At 36.6% G+C, this 27,776-nt stretch overlaps 1 protein-coding gene across 1 annotated transcript in view; it reads right to left on the bottom strand.

The window, feature by feature from the left end:
- The window catches only part of COMP (cartilage oligomeric matrix protein), a 57,793-nt gene extending 32,316 nt beyond the window's left edge, over nucleotides 1-25,477 (bottom strand). Inside the window, exons 1-6 of the mRNA XM_072112360.1 lie at nucleotides 25,324-25,477; nucleotides 14,047-14,132; nucleotides 11,322-11,373; nucleotides 6,134-6,309; nucleotides 5,258-5,395; nucleotides 4,101-4,169 (exon numbers count right to left, since the gene is read on the bottom strand). Coding sequence (XP_071968461.1) covers nucleotides 4,101-4,169; nucleotides 5,258-5,395; nucleotides 6,134-6,309; nucleotides 11,322-11,373; nucleotides 14,047-14,132; nucleotides 25,324-25,393 — 591 coding nt within the window. The 5' untranslated portion in view covers nucleotides 25,394-25,477. The remainder of the gene's footprint in view (nucleotides 1-4,100; nucleotides 4,170-5,257; nucleotides 5,396-6,133; nucleotides 6,310-11,321; nucleotides 11,374-14,046; nucleotides 14,133-25,323) is intronic.
- Between the last annotated feature and the right edge of the window lie 2,299 nt (nucleotides 25,478-27,776).

Below are 27,776 nucleotides of genomic sequence, written 5' to 3'. Positions count from 1 at the left end.
ACACCCACTTGTTGGTGCTGACTTGATCTACCGCTTGCCAATGGATCTAATTTGGTTCTGTGGGCATTTTGTTCCTGCTTTTATCAATCACCATCTCCTTGGTCTTTTTGACATTGATAACCACATTGTTTCTTTCACTGTAAGGGAAGCGGATTCAGTGGGTATGAACTGCCTATAATGACCAACAATGCAAAGGAATTGCCTGACTTGTTTGATGCTCACAGGTTGAGGCCAACCCTGGATATCATCAGCCTTGTTGACCTGGGGTTTAATTAAGCCTCGGCTAATAACATTCCCATAATAGTGTGTCTGCTCCATTACAAAAGTAAATTTTGTGGGATGAAGGGGTAAATCCAGCAACAAGGCAGAAGAAAAAAATTCTTGTTCTTTAAAACTTTATTTCATCATGTTAAAAACATAGTTATGGTACTATAAGAGTAAAAAAGGTCTGATTCTTTTTGAACTTTATAGCAAGTTCTTAATAATAGGACCATGATTAAGAACTTGCTATAAGTTCAAAACACATCAGACCTTTATTATTTTTATCATACCATAACTATGTTTTTAACGAGCTAAAATAAACAGAAGTTTTGAAGCACAAGAATTTTTCTTCTGCCTGGTTGCTGGATTCACCCAATCATACTTCTTATGACTGTATTGGCTTATCTTTTCCATGCATGGTCACCTACTATATGGCTACTAAAGGCAAGTCCCCAGGGATACAAAGGATTCCAAAGGACCATCAGCTGTGTGCCCACCTAACTTCTGCACAACACAACTGATGGTCCCAATCCCATTTATAAGACAAGAAATACCACTTATTTAACCTGAATGTGCACACCTGTGATGTGAAAACCTTTTCTGGTGACTACCTCTTGAAGCTCATCAAGAGAATGTGCAAAGTGTAATCAAAGCAAAAGGTGGCTACTTTGAAGAGGCTAGATATAAGACATATTTCAGTTGTTTCACACTGTTTTGTTAAGTATATAATCCACATGTGTTAAGTTAATTCATAGTTTTGATGCCTTAAGTATGAATCTACAATTTCATGGAAATATAGAAAAATCTTTAAATGAGAAGATATGTCCAAACTTTTGGTCTATACTGTAAATATAAATAAACTATAAAAATCAAAAACATATTGAGTATCGCCGCATCCCAAGATCTATAAAAATATAATAACGGTTAATCCCTGGCGTTTAACCGTTGTGCCCAAAGTAAAAAATGCCAATTAAAAAAATATAAAAAATTCAATAACAAGCGCTAAAAAGGGTGTACAGTCCTAAAAATTGTAGCATTAAAAACGTCATCAAAAGTCACAAAAAATGACACCGCAAGTATGAAAAAGTTATTAGCAAGAGAAGATGGCAAAATTAATAATTTTTTTGCGCACAAAAGGTTTTAATTTTTGTAAACGTATGAACACATTATAAAACCTATATTAATTTGGTATTTCCGTGATCTTACCGACCCAAGGAATAAAGTAGACATTTCACAGTGAAAGGTGTAAAATCAAAGCCCACAAGAAAATGATGCAAACTGATTTTTTCCCCAATTTCACTACATTTGGAATTTTCTTTCCCACTTCCCAGTACACACATGAAATATTAAATACTGTACTTTTTAAGTTCAGATTGTTATGCAGAAAACAAGCCCTATACAGCTCCTTACATGGAAAAGTTAAAAAGTTATGCATTTTTGAAGGTGGGGAGTGAAAAATGAAAATGCAAAAATCAAAAAGGGCCTGGTCGTTAAGGGGTTAAAATACCCTGCAAATGTAGATGCATAGGCTGACACAAAGACTGTAAAGATCCAGTCTATGTGAATGGACCTCATGGATGCAATAGCAACAATCAGCAACCCCCTCAAGAGGTCGATATAGTTGAGTCAAGTTCGCCTATTTTTGCACCTGGTTTGCTGGTTTGTTCCTTTTCTTGTATTGCAATATATGGTTGAACCTGTTTCTATCAGTCCTGGTGTACACAATTTCAGTTGCCCCTGGTTTCCAACCCTGACTTTAGGGTCGGCAGCCATCTTGCCTGACGCTATGGAGAGCTGAGCTTCTCTCTGCCTCTGATCCCTGCAGCAGTCCCTCTCCTTACATCCAGGACTAGCGCACACTGATAGACACGCACACTTACGTCCTGCCGGCAAACAACAGCAGAAGAGAGAGGAGAGCTACATGTTACAGCCTGATAAGTTTTGTTACCCGGGGAAGGGAGAGGCACATCAGATCTTACAGTATGTGTGGCAGAACAGAGATATAGCAGAGCTGAATATCTAATATACATCTCATGGATCACATCATCTCAACTCTGATCTGTCTCCTCTCTTTCTAAGCGTCAGATACTAGTGAATGTTCAGAAGCTAAATGTAAGTGTATATAAACCTTGTGCCCTGATAATCTAACCACATTTACAGCTCACAAAACTAGATCATAATGTGATCATAATGTGTCCACACTCTGGAATTTTACACTAACCATCCCTGAGAGATAGAAGCTAAAACAGCAATAAAATTGAGTAAAATTGTAAAGTAAGGGGTTAAAAATGATCCTTATTGTGTAAACATCACTAGGGGATTGGCATTTGAGTATTTTCTTTGTGGGCAAACTCCTATAAGGCCATTTTAATGGAAAGATTATGTAATTTTACATTTTAAAACTGGCTTGAAGTTTTTTTTTCATGTTGCATTCCGTTAATTTTTCATTTTTCATGAAAAGAGTGATTTTTTCAAGTGCACCTGTTTAGAGCAGGTGTATTTTTGTGAGTTTTAAGGCACAAAATAATTTTAGATGCAGTGCAAATATCGGCAGAACATTCACTGTGTCAGATACGGTGCAGAGACTCAAAACTACTAAGTGCGCCACTATTGCTTGCAAACCAAAAAAGAGACAAATTTAAAAAATGCTCCAAAAACGTGTGCTAAAACAATCTAAAAAATTATGATCAATGTCCCCCTTGGTCTCTAAAAGGTTCGCCATCGCTACACTAGAGCATTGAATAATAGTACCATCCCACTAACTTCCTAGTATCAATAATTCTTTCTTTTTTTCTTTTAAGGCTAGAAACAAATTTCAGAATTGTTGTTTAACTGGTGTTGTATTCACGGCACGCATCGGGTCCCGGTGCACGGGCTGAGCCCTCTCCATAGTCGGTAAGTCTTTGCTGCATATTGGGCCACCATCTTGCCGAGGATCGTCGCTCCCCGTGACTTCTACGGGGAGCAGCGATCCGTTGCCATGACCCGTTGCTGACGACCCAAGGCTCTCTCATTTTAACCCTTTCATTACAATGTGCTAATGAATGAGGTGGAAAATCTCCATATACTGCCATACTGTAGTATGGCAGTATATGATAGGATCGATCAGAAAATAATAAAAATAAAAAAAAGGTTAAAAAAAAATAATTCAAAAAAAACCTAAAAATTCAAATCACCCCCCTTTCCCTAGAACTGATATAAATATAAATAAACAGTAAAAATCCTAAACACATTATATATCGCCGCATCTGAAAATGTCCGATCTATCAAAATATAAATTCATTTTTTCACTGCGTTTAACCCCGTAACGGAATAAAAATGACATATAGTCCTAAATATGATATAATTGGAAACTTAATCAAAAGTTGCAAAAAATTACACCACCCACAGCTCCGTCCAATGAAGTATGAAGCACAAATGCGTTTTTTCACCATTTTCACTGCATTTGGAATTTTTTCTTGTTTCCCAGTACACAGCATGGAATATTCAATACCATCACTATGAAGTGTAATTTGTTACGCAGAAAACAAGCATTCACAGAGCTCTTTAAGTGTAAAAATAAAAAAGTTATAGATTTTTGAAGGTGGAAGTGAAAAATGGAAATGAAAAAACAAAAAAGGGCCTGGTCCTTAAACGGTTAATGTCTGCACTCTGCAGGTATTACAACCACAGCAGAAACTACTAAAAAATGGTTGCAGGAATACTTGATTTACTGAGGATTCTAAATCCATAACGTAATCCACTTATACTACATGCGTGATGTGATTTGTATAAACCTAATCCACAATGAAAACTTTTTCAACAACTAGATAGCATCAGAATAGTTTTAATAGCCTTACCTTGGTATTGGTGCAGACGCTATTAGCAGGACATGGATTGTTTCCACATTCATCTAAGTCCTGACACATCTTAAAGAGAAAAACTTTTCTTTTTAAAATAATGTAAATAATGATTAAATAGTGGACAAATATTAGGCTGGTTTCATACAAGCAAGTTAAATGAGTAAAACTCGCTCTGTGTGCTTCCCAGAATGACCAGCCCGAACACTGAGTGGCGGAACTATACTGAGAATGTTAGTTCGATTCCATTGTTCATCATTCGGGCCAGTTATTCCAAGAAGCACACAGTGGGGGGAATTCATGAAGCTACTTTGACAAGAATTCTGGCGTAATTTACCTCAAAAACTACCTTCTCACACATTTATGATGGTTTTTACACCATTTTTCCCCATTTTTCAACTTGTCTGACAAATGGGACAAGGTACTCTCGGGGGTCAAAGAAAGTGTAAAAGAGTTAAGATAAGTTATAAAAACCTAAAAGTTTAAATCATTCCCCTTTCTGTAGAACTAGCATAAATTTTTTTTTTTAATCTCCAAGATGTGTGTTATGAGGTTCTGCTGCAGTTGAGGTGTCTATTGGAATGTTCTGCAGCAACCTAGTTGTCTATTATGAGGCTCCCCAGCAGCTAATGTGTACAATGGGATGTTCTGCAGCAGTTAAGGTTTGTATAGTGTGGTTCTGCAACAGCTGCAGAGTGTGACTTCAATGGTATTACTAATAAAATTGAAAGGTAAACATTTGCATCACACAAAAAACTTTTCATCAAAAAAATGATCAGCTAATCACTGATCAGGTATGAACATAGCTAGGTATTAATAACATGTAAGTTATTATTAGTATACACTTATACACATAAAACATTTCAGAAAGCATACTTTAAATTGATACCTTTCCAAACTTTTGAAGGTTTGCATTTCACTTTATTTATACATATTAAGCTACTTTATATTTCTGGGAATTTCCAGTTCTAGGGGAACAAATAGATGAGTGAAAAAGGCATTACTTCCCTCCAGCGTTCATCATAAAGCAGAGACAGGGAACTAGAGGGAGAAAGGTATTTTTTCACCCCCACCCCGCCCTTGCCTGTATAACCGGAAAACACCTTTTTACAGTAAAAGCCATCTCTAATCAAACAATTTTATAATCCTGAAGTTACCTGCTTATTCGCTCTAGCGAATTCCAAACCAATTCCTTCAACTCTTTTCCCTATATATCCGAGAGGACATGGTTCACAATGGAATCCAGGAGCAGTGTTGACACAACGAACACGTGGAAAACAAGGATTTGCAGTGCACTAGAACAACATATTAATATATTATTAATCTTATTAATCTAATTTACTATTACTTAAAGAGATCTCTTCTCAAACAAAATTAATAGTATAGCAACACTTTTAAAATCTTTTTATTTTTATTTTCAGAGCCATGTGGTGTTTTTTCAATGGAACAATTTTAATTTCCTGGTGACACCTTTTTAACATAAAACGTAACTTTTTATACCCCCACCCCTAGGGGGCTTCAACAAGCAACAATTATATTAGACTGATACCAAAGACTGAAGTACTATTTTATTGTAATCTATAGTGAAACATCTACATCTCTATTGTAGCAGCGCTCAATAGTAATATTGTATTGGCAAGCTTGGAATTTTACAGAAAAGCCCTTGAATGGTACTTGTGGTTCTGACATCAGTTGCCAGTGAAATGAACTTAGTTAGATGTTCAAATCAGGGCACATAATCTGAGGTGTTAATGGTTTGTGACAGGAGCTGATCTAACCACAGAAAGTTTGAATGCTATTTGACCTCAAGAGAGAAAATGCAAACGAGGAGCATATAGTGTAAACTGCAGGAACTTTTTGATTTACTATTATTAAGTCTAAAATGAGAGCTAGTCAAATTTTTTTTACTTCTTCCCAATGTATGACATACTCTTAAGTTCTTTTCCATAACTCATTAGGAGCTACCACAGAAAGATTAGAGTAAATGATAATTTCATGCATAATTACAACATGCTGTATGTAAAGCACTTTACCTCATTAATGTCAGTACAGTGAGTTCCATTTCCAGTATACCCAGGTGGACAGGGCCCACACTTAAATCCAAAGGATGTTTCAGTACAGGTGACTCCTGAGAAGCAGGGGTTAGGGTCACATCGTTTTGGAAACGCCACAGTAACAACTTGACTTTTACTTGGAACCGGGTGTATACCTAGGAGGAATGAAGAACCAAACAATACTAGAAGAAAATTCAATTCTTAGTGTTAGAATATAGTTTTATTTATTATGGATTGTTGCAATTCATTACAAGGACTAAATATATCATAATTTGTTGTGGGAGTATTACGCTACATAGTATTCATTTGAAATAAAATGGAACCCCTGATAATAAATTATAAAATCAAAGCGCATTGCCATACATACTCTAGTATAAGCCAACCCAAGTATAAGCCAGAACATTTTATTCATTTACCATATAGACACATTTCTTCAATTGTTATTAAAAAAGTGTACTTGTGTGAAGATAATTTTCTATAAATGTAGTCATATGGCCTCTTAAAAATGAGATAGTTGTCCTTGGATATGACCATATTTTCTGGAGGGATTGCACAAAGAAGCTAATTATTTTGGTATATGAAATTGCTGCATGTGCCACAGCGATCCTGTGGTAACGAACACTGAATCCAGGTGGTCGGGGCAGGGCTGATAACTATGTTGTTTTTAAGGGACAACATGGCAACATTTTAATGGGAAATTATCTTTACACAGGTAAATTATTTATTTTTAGTCATATCCAATTGAAGAAATGCATATATATATGACAGATGAATGAAATTAAATGTGAATTCCCAGATGAGAATTCCCTTTTAACACCCTCATAGCCCTTCTGCCTCATTAGAATAATTTTAAAAGTTGATTTTAGATGGAAGGTGGCCATGGATAACAAATATAAGAAGATTACCTTAGTGCCTTGACCAGGGGTCAGGAACCTTTTTGGTTGAGAGAGCCATGAACGCCACATATTTTAAAATGTTATTCCGTAAGAGCCGTACCTTATGCACATGCCCCCCAGTAGATAGGTAGTCCCAATGTCACCGGTGCCCCTGCGATCTAGGTCTCGGATCGCAGGCACACCAGTGCCCCTCTACGTGGCAGCGCCCCTTTCAGAGCTCACTCAACCCACCACTTTCCGGCTCCCGTCCTGGGTGGCCAGCGTGCGGACACTCACAGATTTAAAGGGCCAGTGCCCTGCTGATTGGCGTTGCCCACTTCCCGGGTTCCAATAAAGACCGGCGGCTACCAGATAGGTAGCCACAGCACATGCCCCCAAGTAGATATGTAGCCACAGCTGTCTAAGAGCCAGATGCAGCCAACAAAAGAGCCATATCTGGCTCCCGAGCCATAGGTTCCCTACCCCTGGCCTGGACCTATCTTGCATGTTTATCACTCTTGATTTTGATGGTAGATTTCCTTTAAGGTGGTCTGGTATATATTTTTTCTAGTATTGTTGGCATATGTGCCACTTAAATTAATATTCTGAACAAACAGGATTCGTTACTTGGCCTAAGTAAACTTAAAATCACCTTATGTTCCAGATTTCCATTTCAAATTATGGAAATTCTCTCAAAGTTTTATGAAGTGACATTTATTTAAGAACTTATTTCATTTGATTCAAGTTCCTGTGAAATTAAATGCAATTTTGAAGAAAACTCTTTACTAAGTGGCTAAATATATGTGTAGAATGTAGGTTATATAATGAATGCTTTATTTGAGCGGTTATTGCATACTGTCTGAAGCATGTCAACAGAACATTCTGTAATTTCCTCTAATTCCTTTCATTTTTTCCCCCTGTGACCTGCTCACTGTGTAACAACACATCTTGTTTTATATGCATCCCTCCATATGTCTGCCTGGCTCAGATGAGAATATCAAGGGATATGACTTGTTTTCTGTCTTTTCTTTTGGCAGGGGAGCTGCAGCTTTGGCTTACTAAAACAGTAAAATTACTTTGTCTTGGCATCAACTGTGAATCTAAAGATGCTCAGGAAAGGGAAAGAATGAAAAGCTTCTGCCAATGCAGAACACTGTTTTGCCTAATAGAGAGCTGAATGGTAGACACACATCAGAACTGGGCACTCCACAAAAATATGTATGATTTCCTATCTGGTATTACCTACCAAAACAATTGTATTGTAACAAGTGTATTCCATATTCCTTTTTATCTCTTGTTAAAATATTTTACTTAATATAAAATGGATTTTAGAGAGGAGGGCTGTTGACCCAGCAAAATCTATATATGGAAGATTTCAGCTTTTTTGTGCTACATCTAAATGTTCCTAGTTAAGTTTAAATATATATATATATATATATATATATATATATATATATATATATATATATATATCTAGCTTTAATACAATTATATATTGTTATCAATTGGGTCTTATTTTCTTCAAGCAATTTCTACTTCCTTTTTTCTTCCGTCCCTTTCACCACCCTTTATCTTTTGCCTATGAGACACTTTCTGCTTAATGTTGTAGGTAATAGTTCAATGTCTCCTTTTCACGAACTAACATTTGTTACTTCTATGCAGTCATGTGCTACACTGGCTTGAGGTTGGAATGGCTGTCAATTCTATATTGCTTATAGGGTGAACTCAGAATACACTTATTTGTTGACCCTTTGGTTTCTGTTATCTATTGTCATTCTTTTTCTTTATGAGACTTCAGCCATAGACTTTATAGTATAATGTATATTGTTTTTCTATATATCTATGTTAAATCTGTGCCTGCATCATCTTCTGTCCATTAGCTATGGCTGATGATGCATTGATAAGTGTCAGTTTATTTCATGTTTTCTTGTTAGTCTGAGCTGGCCTGGTTTATACTCTAGGCAGCCTTAATTGATTTTAATCTATCTGTCTAATGTGAACTTTTCTCTGGTTCATAAATAGTTAACCTATTGCAACTGGCAGAGTCTCTTTCCATTCTCATTGTAATGCTGTTAGGTGTCATAGATCTTATCCAAATGCCTTCTTGACCGGGTCTATGGTATCTCTTATAAGGTTTAATGGACCAGTGCTCTTTGCCTTATAGTCTTGTACTTTGCTCACTTTGTTCTTCTGTCTTCTGTATTCTGGTATCTTTGAGCCTTTAGCCTGTATCTTTGACTATCCGTTTGGCTAATGATTTTGTAATGCATTTTTCCCTTTGTTCTGATCCATATTTGGTGACTATTCTTTTCTGTTTGTATTGTCTTGTCTTTGTCTCAGTGTTTGCAATTTGGTGCAGGGAATGTAGACCAAAAAATAAGGGTTGGCCAGGTCATGAGCCAGGAACAGCTAGGAAGGGAGTTTAGTTTCAGGATCCAATGTCTTTGTCTGTGTCACCAAGTGGTTCTTTAACCCCTTCAGGACCTATTTTGGCCTCTAAGAAGTGGCCCCATTTTTCAAATCTGCCCTGTGTCACTATAAGTGGTTATAGCTTTGGAATGCTTTAACATATCCAGAGGATTTTGAGATAAAATTTGGATAGTATATTTGGTGTTTAGTTTGGAAAAAAATGGAAATTCGGTTCTAACTTCTCTACTTTTGAAGCAGATAGTCATAGCACAAAAATTAATTTATACTTACATTTCCCAAATGTCCCCTTTATGTTGGCATGGTTTTGTAAGACTCCACATATTTTACTAGAATGTTATGAGGCTTAGAATTTGGGTGCCATTTTTCAATTTTTTTTTGGAAAATCTCCAAACCCCGCATTTAGAGGAACCTGCTCAACTTTCAAATGACTGTGAGAGGTCTAAATAAAAGCAAGACTCGTAAATTACCCCTCCTTAATGTATGTAAAAAGCACTTTTAAGATGTTTGCTTACCCTTTAGGTGTTTATAGGGGTTAAAACAAAATGGAGGTGCAGTCTACAAATTAATTTTTTGGTGGAAAATGAAACATTCGCGATGGATTAAAATACCAAAAAGCTTCACAAAGTTTGATATCCAATTTCTCCCAAGTGTGGCGATACCCCATATGTAATGGTAAACTGCTGTATGGGCACACAGCCGGGCACAGAATTTTTTAATATGGACATATAGGGCTTATTTCTTTTGCTACGTGAAAAGCACTTTTCTGGTACATAATTTTGGTAAGATTTTTTTTGGCCATTAGCATACCATAAAAAAACATATTATTTTTATTCTATGGGTTGCCATAGATTAAATTACGAAAATAACTCATTTATATAGATTTTTTATTTTTTCCCAATTTTACTGAATAAAAACTAATTTAGAGAAAATGTTGTTAATTTTAGCATCACCATATTTTCAAACGCAAAACTTTTTTATTTTTTTGGCTGACAAATTTGGGGCTTATTTTTTTGCAAGAAGAATTGTTCTTTTTAATCGTCTTATTTTAAAGCAAGTAACATTTTTTACACACCTTTTGGAGCATTTTTAAATGGATATTAATTAAAATTATTTTTTTACGGTATTTACTGTGCAGGTCTAGTAATGATTCTGTTTTATTATACAGATTGTCATGGATGCAGTGATACAAAATTTGTGGGAGTTTTGCAATTTGAGAATTTTTTTTTTCATTTTAGCATCATCATCTTTTTAGATGCAGACTTTTCTATTTTTCGGCTGACGGATCTGGTTAAGGGCTTATTTTTTGTATTTTTTCCTCTTTTATGTTTAGGATCCATTTCTGGTTTTGGCTTCTAAATGGCCAGTATACTGCCATATGAAACTTGCCTTACAGAATAACTTGTTTCACATATGCACTTGCCATTTAACTGTATTTGTACCTACCTATTTTCATGCCTGGTGGCTTTATTGCATCTATGATAGATCGTTCTATGCTGGTTTGATAGAGCATGTGATTTTGGCCATTACTTTGTTGCTTTTCACTTGTTTATTTAATTTTTATCATCTTTGTCCAGGTTTTGGAGTTCTTCTATGTAGAACATTGTTTTGTACCTCACCTTGTCCACATATAGGTGCTAGAATCTGGGCACCGTTTTAGCGTCTTTATGCTTCTGTGTGTTTGTATTTATCCAATTAAAGATTTTTGTTTATTTGGTCAGCTTTTTGTATTGCTTTTTCTTTTTGTGTTAATAATTGTTAGTGGGCGCAATACCACTGTATTGTTGCAGTGCCTGCCCTCTCCCTTTTGTGTTCTCCAATAAGTAAAGCATCTTCACATATATCCGAGTCATAGGATTACTTACCACATGCATCACACTCCATAACTGTGTTCTTCAGAAATGTTATCTCTTTGATCTAAAAAGAAAAAACACTTTCCTTTTAACAAAAAAGAACACATTGGCCTGTTTTCTGTAATAATTTTAAGTTAGAAAAACATTATACACACATTTAAAGTTGAGCCAAATCGTTTTCAGTTGGTATTTTGAGAGATGAATAATCAATTGGAATGTGTAAATAGATTTGTAAAATTGTAAAAATTATTTGTTTTGCATTCGGTTCAAAGTCAAACCTGACTGTAAATTGCAACGTAAAAAGCCAAACTCACCATTGGCAAATGCATTAACTCAGTCACAGTGTGGTAGTAAGTAAGTAACACGTTGACTATGCATATCTGGCACCAAGTTAAAGGTTAAAAATGAGTCATGAAAAAATAATCATTTTAAATATATGCAACATAAAATGTTGCTGGACTCCTAAACCCCTTGCTTGGTCCAGTAATCTGTGGGATTAGTGAATAATGTCCTGCCTCCAGTGGGATTATTTTGTGATGAATCACATTATAATAATAATAATTCTTTATTTATATAGCGCACACAGATTATGCAGCGCTGCACAATGCATGACAAATTGGTCTTACCTCATCATCTCCTACTTTATACCTCTGTGTGTTTTCTGTTAAACATTTTGGTTCTTAAACATTAGGTAAAATAAATATTGGTAAAAAAATATATACAGGCAGTCCCCGGGTTACATACAAGATAGGGTCCGGAGGTTTGTTCTTAAGTTGAATTTGTATGCAAGTCGAAACTGAATATTTTATAATTGTAGATCCAGACAAAGAAATTTGGGCCCCAGCGACAATTGGAGTTTAAACATTTTTTGCTGTAATGGGACCAAGGATTATCAATAAATCTTCATTACAGACACCTTACAGCTGATTATTGCAGTCTGGGACTATAGTAAAGCATTCAGAAAGCTTCACCAGAGGTCAGAAGGGGTCTGTCTGTAACTATGGGTTGTCTGTAAGTCGGGTGTCCTTAAGTAGGGGACCGCCTGTATATAATAATTTGGTAAAAAAATTATTTTACTCTTTAGCTATTTTTAAACAAACATTTTCTACCTCGGCAATTGTGGTTTCAATAATCTATAACATTCAGACACAGTGTATAAAAAAAGTAACTGGGGTTTCACTTCTCAACTATCTTTTTTGTGCCAAAGCCAAGGATCTTGTGTAATCGGATGTCGGATTTAGTCACTGTGTTATTGCCAAGTCTGGAGATTATTAATGGATAAAGCATGAGGTCAATTAAAAGCTATCAAATGCTGCCTTATACTAAACAGACTCATCAACCGGCGGAGGTTGGGGAGGATAGTGGAAATATTGATTTGTGTAAAAGTATAAGGTAACCACCGATTTGTGACTGCAGTTTTTTTTTTTTACTTCATATGTTAAACTAATGCAAGTTTGTATGAATGAGTGTGTTCTGACAAACTCTCTGTGTGTCTGCCATATTTACAGGTCTGAACATGGAGCAACTAAACTGAATTGACATGCTACATTCTGCCTGCTCTACGGTTTGTAAATTCAGCAGAGTCAGAAGATTTAGCAAAGAGTCGGTGAATAGACCACTGCAGAATTGGACTACATGCATCTTAAATAAATGTGGCACAAATGATTACAGGAACAAATTACTCCAGAATTCTGGCGTAGAAAGATTGATAGATTTCTCCCAGTGAGTTTGTAGGAAAAGATAGTTTTAGAACTTGTACTGGTTTGCTGCTTGGCTTTATGGTATTGTCTGTGTATATAGCACATTATCAAAAACTGGACCAGGGAATTCATATCTAATATACAGTAGTCACCTTTTAAGGCCTTTATCAGCAGGACAAGAGAAATCATAATTAAGAGGATATATCCTGCTAGAGATCATTTGATTAATGTCTGTTAGTGGTAATGTCTCTTCTGGGACTGTAGTGATACACGGTGCATGGTGCGTAACATGGGACAGGTGCTATCTTTTCCCATGTACAGAGCGGTACGGTACCACTCCGTGTGGCCATTACTACCCATAGGGGGCCTTTTTACGCCACAAGCTTGCTCTTATGATTCTGTAATAGAACAATGGAAATTCTTTGGTAGAATGTAGTTTCCAACAACAATATTCCGATCAACTTACGGCTGTACATACGTCCCCCATACGGGAGTGTAAATGGGGCCTAATACTTTCCAGATCTATGTTTCTATAGGTATCATCCAAAAGTTCTGCTTTGAAGTGGGATGTAAATTGGTTTTATAAAGTCAAGTGGAGAGTTTAGCACTGAAGTCAGATTGTTTTTCTGCCAAAGAATGTCTCTCTGCTGTGATTGCCATTGTGCAGACTTCATCAGAGGAAGCAGAGGTGGACATTCTAAGGTGGGAGAGAGCTTGACTTTAGTGCTAAACTCTCCACATCCATGTCGATGTACTGATTTTCTGGACCATTAAAATTAAATGAGGGTGGGTCCTAGAAATCCTATTTACTATAGGGTAACAGAGAGGTTATGTTTCCTATTCCAGATATCTGATCAGACATTCATCCCCTATTCTGTAGACATGGCACACGTCTTTACACCTTTGCTCTAAGTATTTGTAATTCACTCCAGTTTAGTGCCATCAATGCCATTAATGCCAACAGAATGTAATGATTTAAAATTTGCTATGATAATTTACAGAAAAAAAAACATTTATGACTTCACTATTTAAGTCACCTGTTGTTTGAGTAGATTCCGAACTTCTTTCAAGACAACATTGGTTTCTTTCATTTCTGCAAGTATTTGTGGTCCAACATCGCCACCTAAAATGATCATTTGGAATATTTCAGATAACATATATATTCAGTTAAAATATAAACACCTTATTTAGACTTGTTGTCCTAGATATTTTTGATAAAATGAACTTATCAAAATAGATAAACTTATTTGAATATATTAAACTCCACTAAAGGTATTTAATAATTATAGGGAACCTGTCATCAGCAATTGGCCTAATAAACCACTACCTGAATATTGTCAAGCAGCGTAACACCTTCTAGTTTTTGTTTCTTTCATGTACCTCTGTGGTGGCATCATCCTGAAAATCAACTTTGAAGTGAAATGTAGCTTGGTTGTATAAAGTCAAGGAGGTGGAGAGGTTAACAGTGAACTCAAGGTGGGGAGCTCGGAACACCTCTTCTGTGATCGACATCAGGCATTGGACTTCAGGAGAACTGGTTAGTGTTATCTCAGGATGCAGGACCATCAATTACAATTTTCTGAGAAAGAGAAAGCTTGACTTCAATGATAAACTCTCCGCCTCCTTAACTTTATACAACCAATTTACATCTTACTTCAAAAGTAGATTTTCTGGATGATGATCCCACACTGGGTCATGGAAGAGATATGATCTGGAAGGTGTTCAGCTGCTTGACAACATACTGGTAGTGGTTATTAGGTAAATTTCTGCTGACAGGTTCCCTTTAATGGTTGAAATAAGTTATAGGACAAAAAATACAGCCATTACCAGAAAACAGAAAGAATCTGTCAGCAGGTTCTGAAATATTGTTTCTAGAATTCCCTCTTTCATTTTAGACCTCCAAAGTCATATAAGAAAGAATGTTTTGAAAAAAACACTATTTGGCTATATTTGTAAAGAACCATAAATGAAGATAGAGAGATAGTTAGATAGATATATAGATAGATAGATAGATGTGTGTATGAGGGAAAGGATATGTGTGTATGCAGAAAGGAAGGAAGGTATTCTGTGTTCTGCCTTGTCATTTATTCCTTTGTAGCTGGCATAATAGCAGGAATAGAAAATGCAGGATGTTACTAGGAAGAGAAATAGATTTTGCATTGCTCCTGTAAATTGTTGTAATAAAGGGCTACAGAGATGAGCCAGGAGTTAGAAGGGGCTGTGTGACATCATCAGGGAAAGGTGGTGAATAAAGTAGCCAGTCAGTGAAGTGAAGCTGAGGGACTGGTATGACAAAAAGAACAGGACATTCCGAGGTAAAAATCTGACAATACAGAATAAAAGATACCTTATTCTCAGTGAGGAGTAAGACACACAGGTTTCAGTAAACATCCCTATAAAAATCTGGGAGATAATTTCCCTATCAAAGAGACTTCTGCTCAGATGTGCAACTGTGAGGTAAAGAACTGTTATACCACCATATTTGACTAAATATTTTCTTATTCAAAGAAATAGTAAATGATTTCTAGTTAATTTTTTGGTCTGTTGACCAAAGTTATTGGCATCATTTACAGTGACCAAGCCAGTGAAATAAAGAAAAGTCATTAAAATTATTATTTATTTGTAAATGGAGGGCTACACCTACATGCATATTTTGGCATCATAGAAAATATATTTCATCTTTCAAGCAACTTCAGATGGAATTGAGGTTCTACTAGCTATAGAACTAGAGATAAAGGCAGTTAAAGGCATAGTTGGGAATGTGAGCTGCAGATCAAAATCCTACCTGGTTTTAGGTACTATAGACCCTAAGACAGTGATGGCAAACCTTTTAGAGCCTGAGTGCCCAAACTTCAACCAAAAACCACTTATTTATAGCAAAGTGCCAGCACAGCAATTTAAGCAGTAATTTATTTCTCTTTGTTCTTTGACAACTTTCAATCCTTCAGCCTCCTAAAGACACCAATGTAGTTGAAAGGAGGAGGGCAAATTCACCTATCATTATAGGAAGTTTCTTCAGGAAGATTCTTTGAGTCCTGTCTGGTGAGCTTCATGCTGGGGTTATGGCCTGGGTGCCCACAAAGAGGGCTCCGAGTGCCACCTCTGGCACCAGTGCCATAGGTTCGCCACCACTGCCCTAAGATAAGGGTGTCTGAATTGGCACCACAATTCAGCTACTTAGCATCACTCATCTCAAGCTGTTTACAGATCATTTACATAGGACATAGGAGGTGACTTTATTCAAATCTGGTGAGTTTTAATAACCTACATAAGCTTGTGAGAAACTTTTAATTCAAAGTAAAACAGTGCTGGTGGGGGAATTTGTGGTGGTTCATACTGTTTTTATCAAACCTGAAAATCACTACCAACATTGAAAATTGTGTAAATGTGGTATAGATCATACAAGAATATATCTTTATCAATGAATGCCAAAGTACATACATCCACAACCATTTAAAAACATTTCAAAAGCGCTAAGACAGCATAAAAAATCCCAGAGAAAAAAACAATATGAACAGAATTGATTGCCCACCCAACCAAAATACAAGAAAAACCACAATGTGTGCATCCACCAATCACTGTAATAATGAACTCAAGACTATAATCCAGCCACTGGAAAAATGAAATGCATTTGCTGGCAATTGAATTTCAAGGCACATTTCTGTTAAACAGAAAGCAAAACTGTAATGGAAGCCTTACAAATCAAAAAGATATGCAGAAAATGTTAGCACTGTGAGGCCAAGATCTTTTTTCCTTGCTTTTTGACTCCAGTGTTCAACTGAACAGTATATAATGGTATGTTACTAATAATTTTCTGAGAGTGCTTTCAAACAGTCAGTAATTTAGCTCGATACGACAAATCAACCTGTAATTTAGTTATCAAGATAATTGCTACTTGGGTGTTATTGTGAAGGTTAGGAACTAGTGATCTGCTGTTATACTAGGTAAGAGCCATCATCTGTATAAGATTTCCTCTTGGGTATGATTATATTCAAGGTTTTCCATTAACAAATGCATTTTTTAAAATGTTGAACTAGAAAAATGAAAGACTTATACTGTGAATATAGGATTTTTTGCAGCCTTAAAAATGCTATTAGCTATGATTTGTTTTTTTTTTAAAGATGAGTTATGAAACAACCATTTGAATATTGAGTAGGTAGGTCACTCAGTGGGCCAACCTGCGGTACTTAGAGGCCGGTAGGTAAGGGTTCTCTGTGTAGAGACTTAAAGCCATAAATGCTCCACTAGGGAATTCTGGGAATATGCAAATACATTTTCCAAGGTTAAATGGAAAACAATAACTTCTTTTGCTTCCTTGAGGCCCACATTTATCAAAACTAGTGCAAACTGCACTATTTGCAGTTTGCCTTTGGAATGTGCAGAGTGTGGCAGAATCATAAAAAGTGTTGCACTCTATAAGTACGAATTGATGTACATGTGCACCTGCTGGTATCTATCAAGTCAGACAGGATGGTTAAGTGCACTGAGCTGCCCTTCTCTTCAGTGTCTGATGCCAGTGCTGAATTTATGGCTTTTTTGTGCAACCATTTGCCACAAGTGTATGAGGAAGCACACCTTAACACCCAGGCTGTGCCTTCTCAAGCGGATCAGACAACCCACCATCTGATAATCTGTTCTCAGCTCCTGTGGCACCCCTACACTATGTTTCGGTGGATTATCAGTCTGCTTGCTCGGAAGATGATGTTCATGATGCTGGGCCTCGCCAAAAGAAGCAGAAATTTTCCAACAAGGAAACTGAGATTTAAGTGGATGAGGTATAGCTTTATTTGCTTTGTTCTTGCTGTATTCTCTTTTTCCCCTTATATTTTGGGGTCGGGGCCAACTCCTTTTATAATACTAGCAATCAGACCCTGCAGGGTTAAAGTACCCTGGAGGGTCTGAATTAATAGCAAAAAAAATAATAATTTAAGTGTAATTTATAAAAAAAAAAGGAAAAGTTTAAATCAACTCCCTTTCCCTAGGTCACATATAAAAATAAATAAACAGTAAAAATCCTAAACATCATAGGTATCATCCCCCGTTCTATCAAAATAGCGCCCAAATGTCCGAATCGCCACTTTTTCTCCATTTTTCCATCCATGAATATTTAATAAAAAATGATCAGTCATATAGGTCCCAAATTGATCAAAAATAATATACCAGCACATACTGAAAAAAATGACACCTTACATAGGTCCCTACACCAAAGTGGGAAAAAGTCTCAGAATTTCAAAATGGAAAATATTTGTCACATACAAAAGATTTTTTCAGCTCTGTAGTACATTGCATGGAATTTTAAATGGCACCACTAAAAAGTATAATTTGTCTTGCAGATAACAAGTCCTAACACATCTCTGTAAACATAAAAAAGTTACTGCTTTTAGAATGAGTGTAGTAAAAAACAGAAAAGCAAAAACAAAAAAAATGGCTGTAAGAGTTAAGTTTGTTAGTATAATTTTTGTTTCCTGTTGTCTATTTTTATTTTTGTGTTGTCTATTTTTATTTTTGTGTTTGAATTGTTTTTGTATTGTCATTTTTAACCCTGGTACTGCAGGTGGTCCTAGAAACACCAGCAGAGGTCCAGTCACCAGAGGAAGCCTCCACAACAGTAGCTACAGGACAGCAGCGGAGTGTGGTGCAGCTGATACTGCATGACTAACTAGTGTTGTCCATCAGAAGATTTTAAGTTTGTTTCTATTATGATTTGTTTCATGTCCATTTTTATTTGTGTGTTGTTTAGTCTTTTGTTTTGGAGCTTGACATGACATGACGCTTGCATTACTACACGCGTGGGGAACCAACCACCCTGGTCAGGGACTGGATTAGTTGCCTGCCTTGTCAGGTCTATTTTATTGATCACCCACTATGTCCTTGGTATTCATGTGTTTATATATATTCGGCATATGTGGCCAGGTCCTGTGGTAATTGCATAGGTTACACCTTTTATAGGAATTTCATCTGTTATCATGTGTTATGTTTGGTTCTTGACTGAACTGCTATAGCTCTTGAGACTGGCTCATGTGGCTACTTATCTAAAAGGTGATCTTTTTGTTGTGCACCAGAGACGAGTACATCCTATACAATATTTTCCTGTGTTGGATGCCTATCTATTGTGATTCAATGGCCTGCAATTGACCTGCATATTTGTACTTTTTAATTGCTTTTAGAACATATATGTTTCTTTGATTTGACTTCCAAGCAATAATGTACTTACTGCTACTCCGTGGCGTTGCCTTTTCAAGCTATGATGTAATAAATGATACTCTGTCGAGTTGCCTTTCAAGCAACAATGTAATTACTGCTACTCTGTGGGGCTGCCTTTCAGGCAATAATATAGTAAATGCTACTCCATGGAGCTGCTTTTCACACCATAATGTAAGAAATGTTACTATGTGGAGTTTTCTTTCAAGCAATAATGTAATAAATGCTATTTATGCTATGTTTGTATTTTTAAAAAATGAAATTAGAGACTCCTGATTACGGGTCGGATCCCAGGGCAACCAAAATAGTGTACACCAGGACTGATAAAGACAGGTTGGAACTATATCTGTGAAATGCTGTATTTTTGTTAATAACAGTGAATTAGAGAATGTGTTATTCTGTTATCCTGAGTATATTAAAGAAACATGTTTTTGTGGGAATATCCCTTAAATGATGTTGCCAGTTTGTATGTTAAGGCTCAACATATGACCCACAACAATATTTCCCTGGTGTTGTGGGTCATATGAAGGGATATGCGAAATAGGAGGGCCTGTGACCACTATTAAATAAAAGATGTAAAGACAAGTTTGTCATTGAGGCCATTACATCTGGGGGATATTACACATAAGAGAGATAAACCTATCTCCAATCACGTCTGGACTTACCACAAAGGGGACGCTACAGTCCTCTGATTTATGGGAATCGAAAGAGTCCCATACCCTGAACGCGGTGGAGATTGGGATAAAATGATCCTCCAGAGAGAGGCAAAGTGGATCTATAAACTCGACACCCCCGTGCCTTATGGCCTCAATGACCAACTTGTCATGTGCACTCGAATGCGGGAACGATCCGTGCGGTTTACATTGCAGTCCGCTGTAGTTTACACAGCGGCCCATCTACATCCGATAGGATCGCTTCCCGCAGTAGGTGCGTCCAATGGGAAACCTCTGGAGGCGGGGCTTTATATTTAAAGAGTCGGAAGTGCCTTCTATCTGGCGCGAACTGCCAGCCAGCCTGCACATCGTGTCTCCTAGTCCACCACCAGGACTGGAGACCAGCAGGACACTATCTGGCCACAGCTTTAGCTAACAGCAGAGCTAGCTCTGCTGTAACATACAGCGGAGTAACTACAGTTTTTGCATGCCATTTTTTTCAACTACGCCAGGCGAGGACGGCGTTTTTGATATACACCAGTTCCCTCTGAAGAGTCCAGGTGACGAAACGCGTCAGGGAAGGTGGCGCTAACAGGGGGCATGCGTCTATTCTGGACAGGGACAGCTGTGGACTGCCCTTGTCAGGGCAGGAGTTAAGGGGCTTTTTTGAAAGGGACAGTACGGCACAGTTCCTGTTAACCCGCATACCCTGCTCTTTTATGTGACATCTGAATCACGGTAGGAGATTACCATTCGCAATTGATGGCATGTTGTTCTACCAGATGTCCATATGTGTGTTGTATGATCTTAGATTGCACACTTCCATTTCGCAGTTCACTCCAATGAGTATTTTGCCTTTCTTTGTTATTATATGGTTTCAGTTTATGTGATTATCTTAATAAAAGTTAAGTTTTAACCATTTATTCCCCTCCACCCCTTTCAGCTGTTGCCTCTAAAGCAAGCAATATCTTGTAATGTATCAAGAGTGGTATGGACTCTCGGGATAGGGATGTAATATTACCACTGTACAAGGCATTGGTTCGGCCCCACCTGGAATATGCTGTGCAGTTCTGGGCACTGGTCCATAAAAAGGATGCCCTGGAGCTGGAGAGGGTTCAATGCAGAGCCACAAAAATACTGTGGTATGGGGTATGGAGGGTCTCAGTTATGAGGAAAGAATAAAACAACTAGATTTATTTAGTCTGCAAAAGAGACGATGATTCATTTATACAAATATAAATGGCCCATTCAAAAAAATATGGTGGAAAGTTGTTCCAGATTAAATCAAATTAAAAGACAAGGGGGCACCTTGGAGAAAACATGGGTTTAATCACCAGATGCGACAGGGCTTTTTTACTATGAGAACTGTCAATCTGTGGAATAGCCTGCCTCAGGTGCTGGTCACAGCAGGGACAGCAGAGAGCTTCAAGAAAGGCCAAGATGCCTTTTTACACCTAAATAACACGGAGGGTTATGTTACACAGAACTGTTTCCCCTAAATCCCTTCCAATCCCATCCAATCCCTTCCTTCCCTTGGTTGGACTTGATGGGCATGTGTCTTTTTTCAACCGTATAAACTATTAAATCGAAAGCCATGGGTCTCGGACAAGAGCAACAAAAATTATGTAAAAAAAACTTTCCATTAAGGTAGTTAATAAATATAATGTATTATATGTAATGCAATATGATATTTATATCTGGAATTAAGGGTTAGAAAAAATGCAGATAGTTTATATCAGTTGTCAACAAGAAGTTAATGGCAACAGGTTACAATAGAATACATATAGTTAACATAGTTATAAGACAAGTATGAAAAATGTTTATTGTAGCATAAAACATAGTATAAGTGGGATATGAAACTGTCACCTGATGCACAGTAATATCATACAAAAATATACATTCACCATTACCACACATAAAAAAAAATACCAACGCTGTGAACTCTCTCCGGGGACATTGTTGCTTTACTCTGGCGAAGGGTAGTCAGCAAGTGTCATCAACATAAACCTCCTTTAGGTTATTAGATAGAGTTTATTATGAACCCACCCGTCTGGCTAATATGTTCTCCCACCTAACCAGCAGCTGCTTCAGGGGTTGTAATGCCCCAAGTGATATGGCCCACATCTGGTGGCACTGCCTCCTTCTCTCTGGAACCGCCTTAAGACCCTTGTCCGCTCTGTATTAGGTAATGTGAACTCCAACTGTAAATTAAAGCTCATAGCTTGATTCAGTTTATAGCATTAGCAACTAGAATCCATATAGCAGCAAAATGGAAAACACCCATATTTGAGGGCATTTGGAATCCATGGATGACTGCACAGACGTCACCTATCCTTGAGAGGGCTCCGGCTCTGTCCCCCTAGTGACATTGGTAGATCACACACGGCTCATCGATACACATGGCTGTCACCTCTCTCACCTATAGCGATCACCTACACTGATCTTGTACTAACTCCATATTAAGGATACTTACTCCCCCCCATATCCCATCCTCCCCCTATACTAGTTCTGTTTTTTTGATACAGTAGCTGTATCTATGTATCACTATTTTGTTTTTCTATTTAATAAAACTTAGTTGAAACTAAAAACATACCAAAATCTTTACAAATCACTTTTTTTATTTATAGCATATGCAAAACCTACAAACCCTGGCTTATTCACATTTTATGTCTTCTCATATCCATAAATCTGCCAGTTTTGGTTGAAACGCACTACTATACTAGAGGTTTTTTATGCAATGGAGACTCCTTTCCATTAGAGAGTTACAGACTAACTGCGGTTTTCATAGCATAACACAAGCAGAGAATTAAATTTAACAGGAAATAATCATGTATTTAATGTCTAGTGTGGGCTTCATATGGATGACAAGTTTTGAATGATTTAAATTTATGGGCTAGTGGAACATGTATTTCAGGGTGGATGAAAATCCTACATTTACTTACATTAATTTATGAAAACACATAAAGGATTTTTGTGTGTTGCTATTATCGGTTGGTTATGTAGTTGGTTATGTGGTTGGTTATTTTCATGGAAACCAAATTCAAAGTCGAAAACTAAAGTAAACTTCTTGCACTATACTCATATTAGAAATGTGTACATAGCTGAAATTTTCATTTTTGGCCTGCCTCTACTATGCACATATCCAACAATGGTCCTGTTGTTTCCAGTTTCCATACCAGTAAACCCCTTCAGGATGTAGCCAGTTTGTACATTAGAGCTCAGCCTTATGCTCAGCCTTTTGCAATCTGGCATGTGTATATGGTTATAACGTTTGAACACTTACTTTTGAACAACTTACCAAAATGTTGGAATTGTTTTTTTCGTGACACATTACACTTGATGTTAGTGGTAAATTCTAAATTGATATCTTGTGCATTTATTAATTGAAAAAACAAAAATTTGCCAATTTCTTTGTGAAATTCATGATCTTCAAAATTCACTGATGGTTTTACCACCCAAATGAGTTTTTTCTTGTCTTCATCATTTCTAATTCCATTTTATTCTAATACCACATTAGACAGCTTGCAAATTGAATAGTAATTTTCATTTCCCAAAATTTCTAAATTTAAATGTTTGGCATATATTTTTTTAATTGAGTTTGAAATATATATTATAAGAATACCCCTATGAATGCTCCCCATTTTCAAAAGTATTCCTCTTAAACTATTAAAAACTACTTTTAGGAAGACTTTTACCCTTTGAACAATGCATAGTAAAAACAAAATGAAGGTGAAATTTAGAATGGTCTAATTTTGTCCATAATATGTTAATTTAACCATAAAATGTACACATTCACAAAAGATAAAAGAAGAAAATAAATCTTAATTTTTTTAATGCAATTTCTGCTGAGTACGGAGTTTCTTGTATGGATGCACAGCGAGGCGCAGAAGTGAAGGAGCGCCATGCAGCTGCCAGTTTGTTTGTCCTATAGAACTTAATGGATTTTAGTTTCCTCACTGGTGCCCTATTTGTAGGCTAGAAAATGTTTGTTTTTTCCATTAGTTGGGCCATATAAGTGCTTTTATTTTTGCGGGGTTCATCGTGTAGGTTCAATAATGATTTATTTTTATTCACAGCACAGCCTATGGACAGCCCTGGGGCAGTTGAAATGTTGCGGTCGCGTTGACCATGGCATTAAACAGGTTAAACACCCACAATAGGAGCTAATCATGCTCTGGTCTGCTAATTATAAGTCTGGCGTGCCAACATCAAAGAAGACCAGTGCCAGGATTGGAGTGAAGAGGAGTGGGGATGAGTATCTGTAGTTTGTTTTTTATATACTAAATGGTTGTTTTCCTTTAATAGGAGCCTGTGGTCATTATAATTATCAGTACAGCTGCTGGGTATTATCAGAACCAGTACAGCTATTCTGATGACTTCTGTTCCCAGGCGGGTTCCTCTTCTGTAACTAGGGGGCTCTTGTAGCAGATGTCCCAGTTACAGTTGAAACCTTTGAAAAAATAGGGGACTTATTGTGGGCAATTTATTAAGACTGATGCATCAGATCCTGCCTGGTGTTTATTTCAGCTATATCCTACACCGGCATTTTGGCTATAGTTAATTTGGTTAAGCTTGTGCCCCACCCTGCACAAATTGTACCACTCCCTGTTTATAGCGGACACAATCTATTTTGTCGCACAGTCGTAAAAATGTCTGAAACTCTTAATAAATGTGATGCAAATTACGTCAGAATTCTGTCATAAACAGACTGATAAATATGCCCCTTATTATTTCTAAACAATGTTATTTTTGTGTAACTTAAAATATGTATATTATAATTTTCTTTTTTTTATGTTTACCAATAAGCTGCATTGAAGTGCACCAATAAAAGTAGATGAGGAGAGGCCAATAAAAAATAAGAGCATGTCAGCCTGTGTTAACTGAACGTACACAAATTAAAAACTAAAAAAGTTTATTTTTAAAGGGATATGTTGAACTGTATCTGCTTTTAAATGTGAATCCAGAATGAATGTAGTATTCATTAAAATAAAGATAAAAACACTTTTTCAGATAAAGGAAGAACATTTAGCTATATTATCATATCCTAATGGATGTTGTTAATTCTTTTACAGGTTTCCTGTTTGCACTACATTACCATTTAAGTCATGACAAACATTTTTCTACACACAGTGGGGCAGATTTATCATAATATTTCTAGTTGTCCATGGCAACCAATCACAGCTCCTTTAAAATATTCATGGGCACTGTTAAAAAGGAAAGCTGAGCTGTGATTGGTTGCCATGGGCAACTAGAAATAGTCTGACTTTCAGACAGCTTAATAAATCTGCCTGAATATGTCTCATATAATCAAAAGCAGGAAAATAAATTTAGGTACTGTAAACATTTTTTTAAATAAATATATAGCGCAAAATGTTTTGGGTAAAACTATCAATACAAAGTTACATACAGTGTGGAAACTTAATTGCATTTCTTTAAACAAAAAGTTAGCATCTTACATACCTCTTCCAGAGAGTAACTGGCAGGATCCACACAAGCTATAAAAGAACAAGATAAATATTAGTGGGAGCATAGTGTAAGATATCCCTGTGGCAATGCCTGCACTCCCTCCCTGCACAAAGTCTCATCTGATCTGTGTCTAAGGTTTCACTTAGTTCCCTGCTGAACTTTTTTTTCTACTTGACTGAAGGTCAGGATTGGCTATAATGCTAGAAAACACCAAATCCACATCCTATCCAAACATTTTGATTTTATTCCAGACATCAAACTCAGGTTTTTTTCATAAAACTAAACTAAATGGAGCTTAAGTAAATACAGAGTATCACATAAAAGAATAACTTATGTATGATAAACTTTGCATGTCCTCTTCTTCTTTTAGTATTTGAACTTATGTTAAAATAAGTTAAAAAGTTTTTAAAAGTTTTAGAACTGATATAAATATAAATAAATAACTAAATCATAAACAAGTATAGCTGAATTCCAAAATGCCCAATCTATCTAAATATAAAAAACATTATTTCTGGGTGTGAATCCTGTAACAGAATGTATAACCCAAATAGCTGAATCACCATATTTTCACCATTTTTCATAATGAAACACATTAAAAAAGTGATCAAAACGTTCTACAGTTCCTAAAATGGTAGCTATAAAAACGGCACCTCCAACCCCCTTCCCGAGCAGAAAAATGCATCTTACACAGGTCTGTACAGCAAAGTATGAAAAAGTTATTGGTGTCAGAACAGGGCTAAATGGCAATCTCACAGAAAATAAGCCCTTATATGTCAAAATTGCCCTCCCCCCCCCCAAAATAAAGATTGTATAGCCTTTAAAAAGTGACAATCCAAATCTGCTCTAAATGGTGCATTTTCCTTTTGATGCCATGGAGTACGCCCGTATAAAACTGGTATTTTATCCATTGGAGAATGTTTAAAAATATTTTGCTAAATACATTAATTAAGCCAAAAAAATAAAATAAAATTTCAAAGTGGAATCCAATTATAATTGGGTAATTTATGGGGTTTTACTATAATTTAGTCCTCTCAAAGTGAATTGAAAGCTCAGCAGATCTCTCAAAAGTATGATTTCACATTTTTTATGAAAATGTGAGAAATAGCACCTAAAATTCTAAGCCTTCATAACACCCTACAAAAATGAGAGGGCTCATAAGAAACCATCTCAACATAAAGACTAAAAGTTATTTTGCTGACTATATGGCAAAAAAGCAGAAAATGTAAAATTTCAACAATTCATTTTTTCAAATTTGCAAAACATACCACCAAAATTTCTCCATGAATGACCCAAAGAATAAAGTAGAGGTGTCACTTGGAGCATACTGCGAAGACCATAAAAAATGAAGCTGACAAGAAAATGGCACAAATGTTTTTTTTATTTCACCATATATGGATTTTTTTCCAGCTTTCCAGTGCATGACAAGGAATTTAAAATTGCTTCCACTAGGAAGTACAATTTGTTACTCAGAAAGTAGGCGCTGGTGCAGCTCCATAGATCACAAAATAAATAAGTTATGGATTTTTGAAGGTTGGGATCGAAAAACAGAAGCGGTAAAAGTTAATCGGCAGAAAGGGGTGAAGTGAGTTTGGAGTGGAAGAACTTAACTGGCATTGTCTCCTTGACAAATATAAGTCAATTTACATATATATTTCTAGGTCTATTTTACACAGCAGATACCGGGCAGAGCTTTATTACAATTATGGCATAAACAATCTAATGACTGTTTGTTCAAACAGCTTAAAGTAAAAAATTTAACAAAAATGTTATTTTTTAAATCAATAATATTATATCATGGACATGTATGAAAAAGAAGACTACCCCCAATTTACTTTAACCATTTTCTTTGTGTATCTAACAAGGGCGTGGAGCAGCTTATGGCATATACTGAATGGACATCCTCTCCCATTTCGTGACCATGCATTTTTTGGCAAAACACAAAATGTTCCCAACACAGTTACTTGGGTGCCAGGTTGGAGAAAACTCTGGATAGGGCCAACAGTGTGTATAAAGGGAAATTGTACATAGAGAAGTGACAGGTTCATTTTCAAACACATCCAGCATGCACTGCAAAAATAGAAGTGATGGTGTTTCCTTAGCAAGGGAAATCTGGGTCAATACCTCATGTTGTATAGTCCAGGGGCTTGCAGGTAGGTTTGTAAAAGAAGTTTCTCATCAGTGGTCATCCATGTCAGGACCAGTTGGTTAGCCACCTTCGTCTGAACAATTTCAGTTTTGGCAACAGGGAGCATTTGTTGATTAAAGGGGTTATCCTAGAGGATGCTGCTTGAAAAAAATAAACATTTACTTACCTCCCAGTGCCCTACCGGCATCCTGCTATGCCATTGCTCTGGTCTGTGCCCCATGTAGACAAACAGGGGCACGGAAGTCATGCTGCAGTCAGCTTCTGCCCGGCTGAGGTGGCTGGCCATGCCCGTCCATCATTA

Source organism: Engystomops pustulosus, chromosome 1 (assembly GCF_040894005.1).
Source record: "Engystomops pustulosus chromosome 1, aEngPut4.maternal, whole genome shotgun sequence".
In the NCBI taxonomy this organism is placed as follows: Eukaryota; Metazoa; Chordata; class Amphibia; order Anura; family Leptodactylidae; genus Engystomops; species Engystomops pustulosus.
This window is presented reverse-complemented; position numbering and strand designations above follow the sequence as displayed.